Source organism: Bombus pyrosoma, linkage group LG4 (genome assembly GCF_014825855.1).
Source record: "Bombus pyrosoma isolate SC7728 linkage group LG4, ASM1482585v1, whole genome shotgun sequence".
Lineage (NCBI taxonomy): Eukaryota > Metazoa > Arthropoda > Insecta > Hymenoptera > Apidae > Bombus > Bombus pyrosoma.
In genome coordinates this window covers 4,753,231-4,772,831 of record NC_057773.1, presented here as the reverse complement: position 1 = coordinate 4,772,831, position 19,601 = coordinate 4,753,231, and the positions used below count along the sequence as shown (strand labels likewise).

The following is a 19,601-nucleotide window of genomic DNA, read 5'->3' as shown; positions in this document are numbered from 1 at the left end:
TTCGCCTTCCACTGGTGGATTTGGCGTCACTTGCGCGTTCACTTCGAAACCGCGAAACAAATTTTCTGTAGTCGATTGTTCTTCCAAAGTGTCTGGATTCTCTGTCGTAGTTTCTTTAGTTTCAGGCGCATTCGCGGTTTCCTCAGTTTTACTGTTTCCTTGTTGTTGTACCTTTTTGGCAAGAAGGAGCGCTTCTTCTTGAGACTTCTGTCTCTGAATGGCTTCCAAATAGGCCAAGATCTCCGGTGGAACGGCTGGTTTATTGGCTGGTTCCTCTCTGGGTGTAGTTGGCCGCTCTGTTTCTTGAATAACAGGCACCACAGCTGTTGGTTGAATGGTCTCAGTGACTACATTGGTGAACACCTCTGTCCTTGTTTCAATCTCTGTTTCATCGTCAACGAAGATTGTGGTAAAGTAAGTGTAAGTTGTATAATAAGTTTTGATCTGTTCCTTCACTTCTTGAGTGGGTAAGGCTGGAGTTGGACTTGGTTCAATGTCAGGTATCGTGTGTTTGGTGTCTTCAAATTCCTTAAGAGTTGTTCCCGGTTCTGTTGGAATATTCTGATCAGTAGTAGTATCTTGTTCTTGCAACGTGGTAAGAGTGTCTTCTGTCGTTTGTTCCATAGTCGTTGGATACTTTTCAGTCCCTTCTTCATGTTCAGGAGTAGTCGAAGGCAAAACTTTATCCGAAATTTTGGTTGGTGATATCAAACTGGACTCATCCTTCTCGAACAATCCAGCAACCACTGCTGACACTCCATTAGGTCCAACAGTCTGAGTAATCACATTTGTTTCAACGACTTCTCTACTAGAAATACTCGAAGTGCTTTCCTGGAAGTACGTCGTCAGATAAGTATACGTAGTGTACAGGGTCTTGAATATCAGCTCTATCTCTTCGTCCTGCTTCGTTGTTTGTTCTTCTTCCAACGCAGTAATCGAAACAGGAGTTGTCCTTGTCGTCACAGGTTCAGGCAACGTTGTTTGAAGAATCGGAGATGCAGTTTCGCTGGGCAGAATCAACTCTGTCAGATAGGTAACGTCGGAAGACACTACTTCATTAGAAATAACGGAAGTTGTAGTTTCATCGCCTTTCGGTACGAAGAAAGTAGTGAAGTAAGTGAACGTCTTGTACACTGTGGAAGGAAGTAGCCTGGTAGCCAAAGTAATCTTACCTTCCTGTTCAAATTCGTGCTCCTTGTGATTCTGATGACCAAGATCGTTCTTCGAGCTGCCACCTTTGATACTACGACCTTGAGGATCCCCAGGAACAATATCATTAGGAATTTCATCATCTAACGTTGGTGCAGCCGATTCCGTAGTACCAAGAACTCTTCTAGCGCTCTCCAAAATATCTTTCAAGGTCGTTAATACGCTATCAGTGGTGTCTTTAATTGGAGTGGTCAGTTCGTTCATTTCTGGAAGAGATTCCTCGCTCGTAGTAATTACCCTTGGTGTGGTGCCAGTCGTTATTTCTAATGTAGTGTCCTGTTCATGTTCAGGCTCTTCAGTGGCAGTCGTTCCATAATCTACGGTAGTATCTTCGGCATCGTAGGTCGCAGTGGCTTCGTCAGGGAAAAAGTACACGTTCGACGACGTATGTATAATCTGAGCGTAATTTGTACCAATGTATGTTCCGTAAATTAAACTCTTATAGTGAGTAGTAGTGCCATCCAGGGAAGTAGTAGAGTCTACAACTTTTAGAAGTCCTGTAGGTTTCAACGAGCCAGTTTCGACATCTGGTATTAAAAGAAGAGGCTCCGTAGATGTTGTTGAAGATTCTACTTCGAAATCTTCGGTGACACTTGGCTGAATATTAGCTCTGTTAATGGCGTCTAACAAAGGATCGCCTGTTTCGCTTTTTGGATCAGATTTACGTCCAGGATGTTGCTTGGTCTTCTCTTGACCAGTGACCACGCTGGTTGGCCTGATCTTTACTACTGCGATTCCGTCGTCAGGTCTCAAGGTCGCGTCTCCTTTGATCGTAGTAGCTGGGCGACCGACTGGAGCGGGTGACGTACTTGGAGAGAAAACTATGACAGTTTCGCCTACAGTCGTAGTGAATTCAGCGAAACCATGGTACGTTACAGTAGCCAGAGGCTTTATGTCTAATTTCTTCGATGTAGAAGGAGCTTTTGGCTGAGGTTTAAAGATTTTAGGCGCTCGGGGTCTGAAACTCTTAGGTTGATCGTCTTCAAAATTGTTCGCGACATATTCATGAGTAACGGTGTACGTAGGAAGATTATCCGCCGGCCTGACCTTAGCAGGTTTGAATCTCTGCGAATCTGATCCCAACTCTCTTCTGCTAAATATATCATTCTCCCTGGATAATTCGTCCAATTTCGTTGACGATTTTCCTTCGCTACTTTCATTTCCAGAATCTCTCTCCTGATTTTCCCCTAATTTAGATTCTTCGATATCCCTTAATGCTTTGATGGGTGCGTTGTCGAGAGCCACTTTCAGTTGCCAATCGTCGTCAGAGGTTCTCGAGGGATAAACCACATAAGGTGTAGGTGAATCTGGTGCCGGTTCCTTATCATAGAATACTCTGCTAGACGTAGATAATATTCTAGCGTACAGACGACCGTTGTCCAACGTGGTACCGAGTACCTGAGTAGCAAACTCCGTGCTAGCTCCATCTTGGACGAAGGTTCGGGCGGTTTTCGTTAATAAACCGACCGGAGGAATGGATTTACCGGGTCGAGCCGAGACTAGGAGGACCGTGGTAACACCTGAGGACGATCATCGAGTATGGAACGAGTCAGAAGGATTTTAGGATCATACAGAAACACCGGGGACAATCGCCGCACGAGGAGCACGTGTTTCGGTGACCGTTATAATTGATCGATTATCCATGTATAATTGTATTAATAGGGAACAAGAGAATAGTCCAAGTCATGTGGTAAATTCGTTTGAGTCGTTCAACAGTCGCAATTATCGTCAGTATTAATTGGTTTCAGTTCAGCCAATCGGTTTTTCATTCGTTCATATGTGTACATATATATAGTTATATAGATATATTTGTTGGTTTGTTTGGTTTGATTATTTGTATTTTTAGTTTTAGATAATGTAGGTCGTCGGAGAGACGGAGTGGCGGGCGGACGTTGGAGGCAGACGGCATCCAGTTGTTGAGAAGAGTTGAAGAGGCGAGGAGCAGGCGGGAGCAGTAACAGAAACAGAAAAAAAAGAGACAGACGATCTTAGTGGACGAGTCATCCTGTTGGTATATAGACTATAGAGAGCAACCTGCTACGTCCCCGTTTCTCTACCCTCTGTCCACGAGTATTGATTTCCGATCGTCGCACTGTTCACGGGCCCGAATCATATCGTTTCGTTTCGTTCCGTTTCGTGCTACCGGAAACGGGACTCCGTGAATCAATGCTCGCAAGGAAACGACGATAAAGAGGCGCGCCAGACGTTCAAAAGTTGTCCAGTATCGGTATTATGTATATATAATATAATATGTACAGCTCGAGGGACTTGAAAGGGAGTTACAGAGGATCTGTGTTTTGCTCGGTCACAATAAAGCCGTGTCTAATTCGTGGTCGATTTATGGGTCCGTGCGAACCGTGAAATGAATTTCACGTTTCGAATAGTGAAAGTTTCTTCTATGTATCTATAATCGTGTTCATTGTTGATATACTTGTCTCATTTTTGTTTACTGTTTGGTTTTATTCTTTCTTTTTTCGAATCGTTTTGTTAGATTGATTATCAAATCCCTCGAGACTATATACAGTCTGTAATACGAGATCCTGGACGCGATACTCCTTTGTGGCAAATAATTCTGTTTGTAAGAAGCTCTAAATAAATTTAAGATATGTCTTAAAAGATAATGTGTTTTCAAAGTGGTTCGATTGCCTCAAATTTTCTGTGGAAAATTATAAATTGTTGCAATTCTAGCGTTCGATGACTCGCCATGATTAGACAGTGATAAATTGCTGAAAGCCAGCGTAATTTCATATTACACTCACTCTACTTTTCGTATTCAAGAAAGATAGCTTTACGCGACCCGTACTGCAATAACAATAACTCGGGAAATAATTTTACCTGGTTCGATAGAAACTGAGCAACAGGCTATTCATTTTGTTAAATTACTTTTAATCTGTCTAAAGCTTTTTACGAAAGCACTTAGTTTGCACAAAGAGATATTGCATCTTCGATCTTGTCTAACAAACTGTATTTTCTGTGAGTCGTTGGTCAGCGATTTTGAGCCCATTTACCCACGGAAACGTAACGCAATGTGGCATGTACGTGAGAGAAGGGAGTAAAGTAGAATTGAAGAAAAAGTATTTAAAAAAAAAGAAAAAATAAAGAAAAGACACATAGACAGACAGAAACATGTATGTATTTCGAAATAAGTATAACTTTTGATTATGTACACGGCCGCACCTCGCGTCGACACGCATAATGCAAGTTTTTAGAGACAGAACGATCGGTTTTAACTGTGAGAAGAGAAAGGCCAGACAGCGGAGACGAGAGAGGAAAGCGAAAGAGAGAATCGTTGTTGCCGATAGAATTACGCTCGAACGTGGTACTCGTCGCGAATAATGTAACTATCGAATAATAAGGTTGATGAAATGTATTAATTTCAGGCTACGAAGTCTGTGTTCGAGCGAAATTCTATTGGAGAAAACAGACATGAGTTGGATGCAAGACAGGCACGCTGAGAGGGTGAAACGCTCACCTTGCAGATCCCTTTCTATCCTAGATGCTCTCACTTCTGATAGCGATCCTACATCTGTAAATAAACAATTTCTTGATTATTTTCACGAGAAATAAGTTTTCGTATTTAATATTAGAATTTATCTTTATTATATTATATGATACGTATTATGTTTATTACCATTAAAGAGATTCGAGTCTTCGTGTAAATTCGTACAAATTTTAGTAATGCTATACTTATTTTGGCAGCATTGCAGAGATTTTAGGTATATTATATTTATTATTACGATCAGAATATGTCAATTTTGTTTTCTGTAACAGATTACCCGATTCTGAAAAGTTTACGCGTTCGATATATTTGATCAAGGACACTTAATAGCACCCGTAGGAGAGGAAGCGGTGGGTGGTGAATGATGATGTTTGCTCGAGAAATTATGTTTGATCAACCTACCGCTCAATCGATGTCACGTTGTTAAACGTGCAGAAACGAGCAATTACGCGTCACAAACATCTCATAACAAAGAATACATATATATAAATGTAGAACAATCGGCAAATAAAACATGAATATGCAAAATTAGTATATGGAAATCAAAGAAATATCGTAATCTAATATTATTTTCCATTCATTTGTCGCTCTATTTCATTTACGTAATTGTAAAAGAAACGCAAGAAAAACTAATAATCTCGTAAACGGAAGACAATGGTCGTACGGCGTCGACTTAATGCCATTGAGGTGTCGTTCTTGGAAAACAACCGACGGCAAAGTGTACCGGTTGTTTTAGACTAAGACCTCGAATTGCACGATGCCGGTAAGTAAGTAAACCAGCCAACAGACAAAGACTAGACGACGTCCAAGCGCGTGTTGAACGAAGACCAAAGATCAAATCGGGAATCGTTGTATAAGGCATATACTGTATCCGTATGGGAATGAGAGGAGAAGAGGTCCCAGGCTTCGACGATGCTGAAGATGTCGTCCAGAGGCCGCGACGTACAGTTATCTGACCGACTCCTTTCTTCTTCTCGCGAGAATATTTCCCCTTCCGTCTCGGCTCGTGCCACGTGCATACCGGCTAAATCTACTGGAAACCTTCGCACGCGCGACGTACCGCACGAGGCTTTTCCACTTGGTCGCTTTGTTTTACATAAACGCATCGATATACTGTCGAGGAAAATAGGTCAGTATAGATGTTCATTATGAAACTGAAAGTAGATTCTTTTAGTCCATTTCTCCTCTTCCTCTTTCTGACTGTGTCGATGAAAGTGAAGTATACAGTTTGGTATAACGATATACGTAAAAATCGTTTAACGACAAATAATCGAGCTATTGGCAGACTTTTGTAGGATTTAAGTATGGACGCAAAATTTTGTGGATTCAGAATTTTTAAACAAAAAGATCCTAAAATAGTAGATGATCTACTTTACTCTGCTGCTCATATCGGCTGATCGTAAAACCCTGTGTCGAATCAAAGCCTCAAAAATATGTAATTAATCGAAATTAATCGAGATCCCTATTAAAAAAAATCTTGCAAACTGGCAGTTGCAAATTCTAATATCTAAAATTCGAAATCCAGAATCGCCATTACAAAAATCTGCAACCAAGAAATGATTCGAAATCTTAATATTCACCGAAAATTCGATCGGAAGCGATTAGAGATTTCACCGCCATTGTTTCGAACATTCTTGGACCAAACGAGTCGAGGAAAAATCCAGACAGTCGGCTTGTTTTTCATCGTCGTGTCGTGGTACACCTGCAGAATCCAGCGTCATCTGAGATCAAGCGGATTCTTTTCCACGCTGGTGTTTCATTCATTCGATATACTCGATTTGCCGAGTTCACCGATTTCGCAGAATTTCGTTGGTCTTGAATGGCTATAGTCGCGACTCAGCCTGTCCTACTACCTCTCTCACCTGTTCCATTCGATCGCCGTTAACTTTTAGCGCTATTTGAATCGCTGTTACGTCACTGTTAAGTAGGATCAGTCGGGGAATTTGTTCGTCGAGGCAGGATTTATGGCTGGCAATTTCATGCAGAAATAATTTCTTGGATTATCGAGTTTCTGATACTTCCCGGAATCTTGTAACGGATGTAGAAACGAAACTTGACGATTTTCAAAGAATTATCGAATGTTCAGCTTCGTTTGAAACGAAATGAATTCTCTTATTAGAGAGATAATCGATTAATTATTGATTTCGAAAGATCCTGGAAATATATTGTGAAATTTTCTACTGATTTCTTGAAAACTCTACTGCAATCGGGTTGAAAAATTCCTCGTTGTTCGTTGTAATGCGGATTAAATTGTTATCTAATTAATAATTAGCGAATTAGTCAGATACACGTCGTTTTAGTTTAACTATCGACGCACGTAAAACCTTGATATATAAACATTGCATCCTTTACAGATAAACAAAGACAAAAATTTAAATATCATGTTACCTACGTACATGTCGTTGTAAAATTAAATAATACTAAAAATGAATAAAACTCGATTCTACATATGTTGATATCGTTCGAGCGAGCAATATGGCTAGGCGATTCTTTCTGATCGACGATAACAATTGATTCACTGAAACTTTTTCTCCAAGCGCTTCAAGTCGGTTTGCATTTATACTCGAGCTCCTTTATTACAACGTTACAATGTCCACAATATTACGGTAAACAGAGCGTGTAAGCTATCCTTCGGTATTACGGCACATGATTACGAAACCCTGGCTACTGACGATACGTATTTGTCGAACGAGATCGATCAGCGATTTCTTTAATTGCCAACTACTAGATTCTTAATGATCTCCGCGAATTCATTCGGCCGATACTTCACGAAACCATTGGTATAACGATGAAAACGATTTCATAGTTAGTTAGTTCTCTAGAAAACTGCATAGGAATGAATTCTATGGAAATAAAATGATAAAGAGATTGTATTTATACGAAAAATGATAATACATTCTGCTGCGATCTATTATTATTGCCCATTTATGTATGCTTATGCGATTACAAAGGATAATTACTCTAGATTACCACATTAATTCGCCTGGTTGCTTCCTTATAGAGTTAATGAGAAGACCACGTTCCAATATTACTTTTCATGCGATTTGAATACTTCTATCATTTGCCGCATTATACTTTCTTATATACTAACCCACTAAAGCATTCTCCATATGAATATTCATAAATAAATTGTTTGTTTCGATTGTGTCGAATATTTCCTACATTTCCTTCACTTATAATTTTAATGATACGATTAATCTTATGAAAGTACTAATTTCTCCGAAAATCCAGAGAACTATTTATCTTTCGAAGTAAAAAAGTACGTAATTCCACGATACTTGAGAGAATACTTCCAGTTTCATGCTGAGATCGTTCTAAAGGAAACTGTTATGGTTTCGACACAGGTAACGAACTTTCTTCGCTTTGTTCATGAGACGCGGATTTCCTTCATGAAGGATCGATGAGCATGATCGTTGTCGATCATTGAGCAACAGCGTGGCCCCCTTGGCAGCGACTGCGAAACGGCCCCAGTTGGCCTGAGGCCAGATCGTCGGAGAAAGAAGGGCGACACGAAGCCGACCAGCTGACCCAATGCACCTGGACGAGGATGACCTCGAACCATGAGAGTACGTCGATCTCGATCGATGGACTACCGAGAAGTGGCCACCGGTTGGATAACCGGATGTCATCTCGTTCGGTCATCGTCAATTTTTGACCGTTGGCTTATCATCAATTTGGCGCAATGAACAGTTAAATAAAGAATAAATTAATAAAGAACGAACAGATGAATAAGGTTTCTTTCTTTTGACAGAGTTCTATAGAATTCAAAGAATTAAGAAACGGAACCTAAGAATTAAGAAACTTGATGTAAAAAGAAGAGCGTATTTGTCGTCTTGCTTTTACAAGCGAATTTCAAGCTGCTGGAAATCAACGCTAATCAAATGACAAATTTCACCTCTTTTGATTTCGCAGTTACTAAAAACATGGAGCTACTTTAAGATTAATGTTGATTTTTGAAACACTTATTTTCATCGCGCTGCTTTAATTATAATCATCTACGTGTGGTATATTACGAGCCAGTATCTACAACGTTAACAACCTTCGTCAGAGAATATGACATGCGCCATCTAATTACAATTCCCTTAATGATTCACAATAAAAAGAACTTTAGACTCCAAGGTATATGAAATACGATGTAGGTTAAGAAACAAGTGAAATGTCATAACCAAAGGATAACATTCGTTCGCAATAAAGTTCGTTACACCTTTCTGAAATGGTTCAATGAATCATTTCTATATCCTTCAAGAGATTGAACACTATTGAAACCGACGAAATAGAAAGATCAAAATCCAAAGAATCACATCTGCTATATACAAGCACGCTCTCGATTACGCGATTGCAGTTGCATACGCGGGCGTCGCCTTGAGCTGCTTTTTCACCGAAGCAAGAGAAGAGAAATCCCTCTGGCATTCCACGACTTTCGCAATAAGCAATTCGTCCATTGATATGCTATGTATCGAAGAGAGACGCGGATCTCTTTTCCTCCGATTTTTGAATCGTATTTGCGATCGTTTTTAGACTTATTCGCGCTAGATTCTTCCGATACACGACACGGATAATAAACGACGAAAACGTAACGGCTTGGGGACGTTATAATGGATCCTCCTAGGAATCCAATGTTCCAGGTGAACGCGTGAACGCTTCACCACGTTTCTTCCGCATCGCGGAGATTCACAAAGACGAGATAAAATTGGAGCGTGCAAATCGAAAGAGAGATCGCGAATTTTTCAAATTTATCGTCATTTGTCTCAGTGGGAGAATTACATGGTAGGTGAAAAGGTATTTAAGCAATAGGACTGTAGGAGTCAATTAGTAAACGTTAATGGAGAAGATGTTCAGGGAGTAAATTTCAGAAAAAAAGTAATTACGCGAAGGAAAGCGGAGATTGAACGGCAAAGTTCAATTGTAAGAAATAAATCTCCTGGAGAAAAATATTGAACTGGCGAAGAAGTGGGATATCTCTGTTCTGGAGCAACGATAAAGAACAGTTGCAAGAAAATAATTTTATGGTTGCTGTATTTGTATGATAATTAAGTAACGAGGTAAATGTTTGACAACGTCAAGAACTAGACAATATACGTAATATATTTGAGTTAGCTTGTTTTACTAAGAGAATTAGTCATTTCTGTGGCCAGTGACGCATGTTGTCTAACACCTTCCAATTTTTCACTTATGTCATTGATCTACTAAAACTACGATACGTATACGTTACGTATACATCAACATATTATCTTCTCAATACGGATTAATTCTCACACTACACGTTGACATGTACAAAGTACATTGCATTATAGAGTACTTCGAGTATTAATCCATGCTCGTGACCCGAATACGTTTCTGATCTCTTTATAAGGATCGCGCAGAAAAGTGTATCACGAACGATGCGGCCATTAATTACGACATAAATCCATCAAATTGCGAAGGAACGTACAATTTTCCAATTTCGAAGGAGACTCGGGTTCGTTTTTTTCTCAGAGACCAGTTATCACAGACTTCGTTGAACGCGTTTTACCATTTATACCAAAAGAATGGATCTTGGCAAACACGAGCGTAGAACATAGAACCCAAAGAATTAAAATGACAAAAAGAGAACGGATAGATATTCCACGAAAGTAGAAACAGATTAGAATCTCGGAATTAAATTTAAATTTAAGTAGTCCGTTCCCGGACTACTTAAATTTGTCGCAGATAGTGTCTAGAAATACTTCATGGAGACGTGTTCCTTTTTATTTCTGTTTTATATTAATCCAGCTTCATGTCACGATCTAACAAGTGTTGTAGTCTGTTGTACGTCTCGAATGAATTTTCTGGACAGGAACGCGAGTTGATCGTGAGCATAGGTAGCATCGGACGTGACCACGCATACGCTGTGCATGTCCGTTTCGAGTGCGAAGTCGCCGACACGCTGACCCTGAGGAAAACGTGTCGCAAGTTTCAACAATCTCACCGACGACGTAACCCACTTGGCGATCGAAAACGCGAGATCTCACTTTCCGCCGTGGGCGAAACTGCTTACCCACTATTCCCGTAAAACACCTATCCATCTATTCGATGTTTTAATAGCTGTGTATTTCGATGGATCGTCTATTGCTTTTAATTTCCATTAATTTCCTATTTCGTTTCTATTAGCTTCTAGTAACGAAACAACGTGATTAACGTTGAGACAAGCAATGGAATATTAAAGGTATTTTGAGAGAAACTGAGGGGTGAAGCGTTTGTAAGTATACTTTGAAGTTTATAGAAGTTACGCAGGCTTTGTGGTTAAAACTTGTGGCATGCTGGCTGCTATTGGATTATTAGATGTTTTTTATTTTTGCTGTTTTAGTATCTATAAATTATTATCGAGTTATTGTTGAATATAACATTTTTTAGTATTAAAATTACCAAATCTAGGGATATAATGAATTTGAGCCTATAATGGCCGTAAAAGAAAAATTGTATTATTCATGCTTAGGAATCGCAAAAATAATTTGCACAATTTAAATTAAAGAAACTAGGTATATCGCAGTATGTAATATAAATATTTCAATCACTACAAACTGTAAAACATTTACAGTTTATTATTTACAGAAATAGAAAACTATAAAATCCAAGTGAACAAAGATATAGTATTTCGAAAAATTCGTTCATTATATGAACATCAAATCAAAATCCAGAATACAATGATATAAATTGATCGAAAAAGAAAAAGAAAAAATTGCAAATGAAATGTGGCTGTAACTCAACATTGGCCTTAATGAGTTCGATTATGAGAATCTTGTAGATAGATTGTTAGGATTTAGGATGATGCTTCGTTGCGAAAGTTGATTAAACACGCATCAAACAGCAAACCAGGAAAAGGGCAACCTAACAGGATTCGATTTACTCTTTCGAAACTGAACGCTATAGTTGAATGCACGAATTAAATACTGACACAGCATCGACTTAACTACTTCTACTTGCACATACGTATGTATAATATGTTAGTTAACTAACTCCGGATAGTTCTTTGCGAGCGTAAAGCCATCTTTGAAGACTTGTCCACGCGTGTGCGTTTAATCATGCCAGGATGATGATCGCTCTCACTTGCTCAATAAGTTTTCGCAATCGAAGCATCATGTACATTCGCTCGTCACCATGTTTAGCGATCGTAAGGGTGGTTTTGACGCGAAAGAATACGTTTTCACGCTTTTTCTCCTTTTCTTTCCTGATAAAATACCTTGTTCGTCGCGTGACATAATCGTGACGTGAGCAGTAGAGATAATTCAAGCGTTAAGCTTCGAGTTTTTAGCGACTGACGTGGAAAAGGTCAGTCCGGTTTTCTTATATAATGGCCACTTGGACGGTTTGAAACGTGATTTTCTACAACTCCTTTAGGATGTTGATAGAATGACAATTTCATACCATGTGTTAGAGGAAATATTAACAAATTATAAGTATTATAGGAAGTATTAATGAATTATAAGTTTCTCTTCTTGCATTAGTTTTCTTTGATACAAATCTTTTTCAAGTTTCTTCCCATCCTTCTCTATCCTTAATAAATATAAACGATTCTCTCGAATATCGATATACAAATGCAATACTCATCATTGACAATTGATCTCCTTGTACACCGACAGCTCACGTATCATTTATCAATGTATTATTAATTTACGATTTATTAAGTGGGTTACTAAATAGTTTTATACGTTTTGTTAACCACTGCCATCAACATTCTTGAATACTAATGGGAACAAAGACGAGGAACACGACTGCCATTTATTTCTATCAAGCAACGATCATTTATGACAGTTTAATAACAATTTAATTCTCCAACCAAATTGAGTAAATCTATTTATAAAGGCAGCCTGGTACCGAAACCAATTCATCTAAAACTCTTTAGCAATAACACGCTACTGTAGTAAAATTGTCTCCATTTATTTAAAAACAATTTACCACTAACCGAATCGTGTTAGTACATATCTGCTTAAGAACAGTTTACTACCAATTTCCATTTACTAATTTGATACTATAGAAAGAATAGAAAGAATTGACTGACTTTATTATTGAATCAAAATGTTTAAATATGTTTAAGAATATTTTATTACCACTTGAATCGACTAAATCGAGCAAAAATTCGATATTGAAAAATTTCTTTTATCTTCCCCGCGAGTTAACAAACAAAGGATTGTTTTCGACTTACAACAAGAATTTCCCATGTTCACGGAAATGGAAAACCACGTCGCGGGACGGAAGAGGATCGTCGAACGAGGAATACATTTGTTTTGCATGCTTAAACTGTCAAAGAACGTGAAATCCTGTGCATCCAACGTACGGAGCTGGTTCGACGGAGAAAGTGTTCGATCGTGGGAACCGGTAACAGCGCTATCAACGCGGTACATTAATTTCTTCCAGAATTGCCTCTGAACATTTTTTCGCTGAAACTTTGTACGCTGAAACCGTTCTCTTTCTTCGCTATTTTTATTAATTACGTGTCATATAAATTAAGTTTAAGAAAAGAAACTAAATTTCCAACTGTTCTAACTCACAATTTTCATTAACCATACCGCTATATAAATTAGGTTTAAGAAAGTACATAATAAATTTCAAACGTTTATAACGCACATTTTTCATTCGCTTCTTCCACTAAACTTCGGTTTAAAAGTTAATAAATTAATGCAATTAATTAGGAATGCAAACACATAGCTCAATTTGGAATGAACTGAGATTATCTGTCATTTATTATGTTAAGATTTCCTCCTAATTAACTGCGAAAATCCAGCGTTCTTTGATAACTACAAAGAAACATCTAGTTTGCCGTAATTTTATTCGTTTACTTCCTTATACTTCCAGCGTATTATAATCCATACATTAAGAGTTAAAAGAAAAATTCGCCTTGAAAGGATTAAAAAAGCCTTATGTACCACAATCTTCCTATTTTTCTGCGTCTACCAACAGTCGACAGTTTCTATCGTGAACTCGTAATCCACACTTACACAGTTCAACAAGCTCGTAATACATCGAACAGCTCGGTAAATGAACTGCCAAAAAAACCTTCCAAATGGTTAATTGTATCTGTGATTCACGCTTTATCGGGGATTATTAATCTCGTTGGTTTTACGAGATAAGCACGTGTACATCGCGAAAACCTACCTCAATATATCGATCTTGCGAACGCGCGACGCGATTCGATCGCCGCTTACGATATCCCAATCGGTGGCTTTCACAGCCGTTCAACCAGGAGGAACGGAGATCAAAACGATACATTATCAGGCTCCCGAGTCGGAACAAGGATCCGCTGGATTGGCTCGAGCCACACGCGAACTGGAGTAGCGAGCAATACCGTTAAAAGCAGTCCTCGTGTCTGCGATTACCTTTTACTCCTCTTTCTGACTTCCTTTTTCTGGTCAGGGACGCCGACCACGACTGTAGCAATTATCGCGAGACCTGGACCTCATTCAGGCACTGGATTATATTCGAGACTGCTTGGTACGTAGGGAAGTTGGCATTGGCGCGAGGAAGTTAAAAATTTTGGTAGAATTTTGTCGGACATATTGAAGAAGTTTGGCATTGGCATGATAAAATTATTTCTACAGATTTGCTTCATATTATTCGCACGCTGTCAAAAAATCCACGAGTTCGCCGCCAATAAAAATCTCCGTAAGAAACTAAATTAGAATCATAGGCGAAATTTAGAAAATTCTTATCAATATCACGATTATATTTCTAGGATTAAAAGTTGGAATATTTTCTCTTGGTTGAAATATCGTTAGTGGAATTATATGCATTTCGAAAATTATATAACCTAACTTGACGTAACATAAACCTTTTTATAGTTACCTGTAAGGAAATGTTTCCAATAGAAGATTAATGTTCTCTAATGATTTTCAAGTACTTTCCTGCTCCGCCCCCTTCCAAAAATAAGGAAAAATATCGCACATTGCGAGTAAAAACACGTGTACTCGTCGTATAATTAAAAATGCGGGTTTCTCGTTTTTCAAGTGACATTTCCGACTACAAGAGAAATGAAATAACACCTAGTCCGTATGGTAATTCTGAAAGTCGCTGGAACCGATTGGAAACGGATACGAGATTAGAGGGGAGAACGACCCTGGCGCTGCTCGCTGTCACGTTTCGACCTTAAGAAACCAACGACAGTGTCTCTCGGTTCAACCGCTATATTTTATTACTAAAATGAAGCCAACAACGAAAACCGAGGTTCATGGACCTTGTTGCGCGCCAATTGCACACACGAGACTCGAGTAATCGCCAGTGGAAACGAACGTTTCCTCGATTATGCGTTCCGTGATTCACATAGCCGCGGTAAAGATAGTGCTCGCATCTCTTCCGTGGAAAACGTACAGTGTCTTCCTGATGTTGTTGCAAATTAGAGAAAGCACACACACGCGTCAGGAAACTACAGGATACCGGGCGATTTGATTGAAAGGCGCGTTCCCTCTTAAACTGAAATAGGAAAAATTCGCGACGAATTGCAAATAATTTAATAAGAATTATGCTTCTACGATGATACAATTTTTCCCACGTATAATTGTGCCAGTACCGTACGCGCTTTCACTTTCCATTTAGTAACATTTGCGTGATTTATGTAACAAATATATTTTTCTTTAGTTTAGTTTCGCTTTCAATACAGAATCACTGTAGTATTCCAACAAAAATTGGTCTACGTAAAATATTTTCATGCAATTACTTTAGGTTCCTGGCACAAATTTAACGCTGTAAGATATTTGATATTTGAGTACGGAATTCAGTACCGTATTGAAACTCGATGAAATAGGTATTTGAGCACGAAATAATCTTACTAGTGTTTTAAAAATTTGGCGATGCAAAATATTTGAACACGGAATATCATACCGTACCAACCATTGAGTATAATATTTTAACCATTTATATTTTTATCCCAATTCTCTGTCAAAATTTTGACGATGCAAAGTATCAGAATAGACAAAACTTTATACCTTAGTACTCTAGATCAAGAATCTATCAAAGCAAATTGACAAATTTCAAATCGAAAAATTCGTATCGTATTGAACAAAAATCAAGACGACATCTGTACTCTCTTCAACGCTGAAAAGTCATACGGTAACCACGCGAAGGTAACAATACCTGAGAACCACGGCAAGAAGGAGCTGTGCACGAAGCATGACCACCGCCACGTGACCTGTCGGGCGCACGTGACCGACAGCGTGTCAGAGAGTCAGGCAAACGGATAGACAGACAGATACACGCGGTATACTCGACCACGCAACGACCGCTTCTTGCATCTTTCGACTGACTAACGATTTGCGTCACAACGTGCCGCAGATGGAGACAACCTAAATACAGTCTTACTCGTTATTAGGTCAGCGATAGACACAACCGGTCACAATATATTTAATGAATTTCTACATTCGTCTTGGTTTCGATCGATCGCCATACTAAAGGACCCGATGTGACGTTATTGGAGCGAAACAGAACACGTTGTAGTTTGCAGCTAGTAGATAAATGCGTCACAGAAAAATATGGGATGCAGATTGAAGTTGAAGATTTCAACTTCGAGTTCCACAAGGTGTCGCAATGACGAGGAAGTGATATTTAAATATTTAGAATACTCCAAATAGTATTCACGTTGCGATACGAGATCACTGAAACGTTCATTGAAAATCAAGCAAATCGCTGTCCCGCTTCATAGATCCATCGGTCGTATCATCGATCCACCTGCGTCAGTTTCCAGTCGATCGACGGAGGATACGCTTCTCCTTCAAGTTTTCGCGGCGAAAGGCGACTCGGCCTTGACTGTTTTGAAAAAACGCCGCGAGTCACCCAGGCGGCACGCGGTTTTCAACGAGTCTCTATCGCGATCCTCCTGCGGCTAAATGGAAAACCGGTGTGAAAAGATCGTTCTGCAAGAGTGAATCGTTTTGCGTGGAAATCCGCGATAACAAGCAGATCATCCAGCGATGGAAAGTTCTGATATCACCTTTGATAACCATCCAACGACGGTCTGGAGTGACAAATGCTTTCATACTTTCAGGCTTAGTTGTCGAAATCCGACACTGAATCACGTTGCAAAAGTCGAATCATTTTCGTATTCGCTACTTTTCTTTTAATGGGATGTATTTCGTGTTTTCCTTCATAGATTTGAAGAAGCATAAGGTTCAAACGAAAAGAGGAAAAAGACAATAGAGGAGGAAATATCAAACGAAATTTGATTGCGGAATTATCACAAAATTGTAAGCAGCGTTGTTGATATTGGATTTACAAATATCTTTGACAATTTTTGACAGTAATCCAGAATCCATCGCTACAGGTAGATTTAATATTACGTTGATAACAAAGCATTTATAAAAAGATCTTTTCCTCAATTTCGTTGGTATATTATGCTTTTGCAATTTGCCCAGAAAAATGAGAAGCATCCTATAAATATACCATTACGTATCCTTTTTCAAATTTTCTCATCTATATTACAACTTCTGAGTAGAAGCAATCGAAACAGAACATTTTCAATCTATTTCCATCTGTCCCGATGAAATGAGATTCTAACGAAAAAAGCTACTTAACTGAAGATCAAACTACTCTTGCAACGCATTACCTGTTACTTCTGAGTCATTCTATTTTCCGTATGATTTATACTAACCGTAGACCGTGCTAACGAGCCACCTTGCTGCAATTACCACTATCTCTCAGCAAATAATTTCGTTCTCAAACATCGCCAAGAACTGTCAATCGACGCGGTAGCCGCGTCACGCCAAGCACACGACCGCGTGTTCGCCGTTTCCGTTCTCCATTCGAATTCCTCGGACAGCGATCTCGTTTGAATCGTTTCGCGAGCATCCGCTCCCCCGATTCCGCAATCTTTCTCGGACTACCTGCGATCTGTTTCATACAATTTCCGCTGCGAACACCGTCGTTTTCATTTTCGTTTGTTACCATTTCACGCAATGTAATTTTTGTAAAATACGAAGAATGAAAATTACCACAGAGAATTATGGATTATTCTTGTTAATAATTCGTCTTTGAACCTAGTAATAAATTATAGTAATTAATAACCATAACATATAAACATCACAATAATAGAACAAACATCGTGACGTATTTTAATTTAATGTATTGATAAACATATCATACTAAAGGTAATTTCAACGTTTAATTGAATGTTATATGAAACGTGAAGATATTTGAATTTGTCCTCCAGAAATTAAAGTTTGATTCGTAAATTAATTGTCCTCGTAAGCCTTTGGCAACTCTTTCCATTAAAGATTCGAAAAATGGTCTTTTTATTAATATCACTGCATGCATTTTGTATGTTTTCAATTTACGAGTCGTATACAGAATTTTACAGCTCTTCTGTATCAAATTTCATGGGAAAAAACGTTCAGTATCACTAGAAATTAGAGTATGTGAATCAAAAAACAAACGACCAGAATTCAAAACAAAATTTTTAGAACAAAAGGCAATTAATTTCCGCGACAATTGACGATCAATTTTTCCAAATTATCACACGTGTATCCAATCAGCAATATCTTGTTAACATCCATGAATTTAGAACAAGACAAGATACTGGTATCAACAAGATTCTGTTATTCTTTTCACCATCCGGAGCGCAATACTTGATATACGATCGTTAGAGACGATCAACAACGATCCCCTAAGGATAAATCGTTATTCTCTTCGAAGCGGAGATCGAGAACATCGATTCATAGACTCGTAGTTAGGATGTCGGGCAATTATCGGCCGATTCTCGTGTGTAGCTGGTATGTATAATCCGGTTCATCGAAATAATTGGATGGCGATCACGAGAGGTCCGGCATAGATCGGTCGCACAGCTTGATCTCGATACGCGAAACTTTCGAGATAAACTGGTTGCCCGTACGCAGTTCGGAATTTGTCCCCGATACATCTCATTAGCTCCGTGCATCCTATCCTGAGATATCGATAACGAACAGCTTTACATTCCGCCGTTTAAACGAAACGCGCCGTTTCTCGTGCAATTTCGCATACCATTTCGCTAGACGAGTAATGCGATTTACCATATCAGGGTAATTCAATTTACTATATGAGGATAATTCTAGAAAATCCTGAAAATCTTGATGCAACGGTTAAGAGCGTTGCACTGAACCATTGTTATGGAGGATACTTTTGATTTGTAGAACATAAAGAAAGAAGTATTAACAGTAGAGCAAACTATTTTAGCCTGGCCTGGCGTCTACGGATCTATTATTCCGAGGCAAACTAGTTTTTTAAATGCAGAGTCCAGAAGACAAAGAACCGTAACAGTTTGATAGAAGAAAATGTAGAAATATGCATGCTGTAAGCTTTTATGCGAATTACAGTTATCTGCAATTTTTTGATTTTTTAAATTTCTTTTCTTTAGTCTACCAGAGCCTCCAACCTGTATGTGTATATTACTGCATTGTACTTATTATACTGAGAAAATTATGTCGCAAAAACTGGGTAATAGAATTGTGCAGAATTTATGTGAATTTAGTGATTTCATGGTATTCGGTGCAATATTATATCGATCGATAGATTTAATTCGATAGGCTACCGATCATGCTTTAATTGCGAGCATTGGAGAAAATCAGTGAAAGTTAAGAAGCCTTTCTATCTTTCAACATACTAATCCTGAACAAGGGAACCACTTTTAGGTTTCTTATAAACCTGTCGGATATACAACAATGAAACGTGACAATAGTCGCGTAACAATTATCACACTTTCGAAAATCTTAAAAAACAAGCTAAAAAGCAACACAATAGAAAACAAAAACACGAATCGCAGTAAGATCGAGCTAAAGAACTTTTATACACTATTAAGAAATCTTCTCAGTTAAGAAACTCTCTAAGTAACGGATTGTTCAAATAACAGCAGGCAGAATAAATCAAGAAACGAAATGTACACGCATTCCTTATGCACTGTTCGGCCAGTCACTTACACAGA

At 38.7% G+C, this 19,601-nt stretch overlaps 1 protein-coding gene across 4 annotated transcripts in view; it reads right to left on the bottom strand.

The window, feature by feature from the left end:
- LOC122566485 overlaps nt 1-19,601 on the bottom strand; it is a 63,535-nt gene that overhangs the window by 25,059 nt on the left and 18,875 nt on the right. For 3 of the 4 annotated variants that reach the window (XM_043723794.1, XM_043723795.1, XM_043723796.1), the window contains exon 2: nt 4,682-4,735. In XM_043723794.1, coding sequence (XP_043579729.1) covers nt 4,682-4,735 — 54 coding nt within the window. Of the gene's footprint in view, nt 1-4,681; nt 4,736-5,372; nt 5,457-19,601 lie in introns of those variants that run through there. The other variant, XM_043723797.1, reaches the window with a different exon arrangement.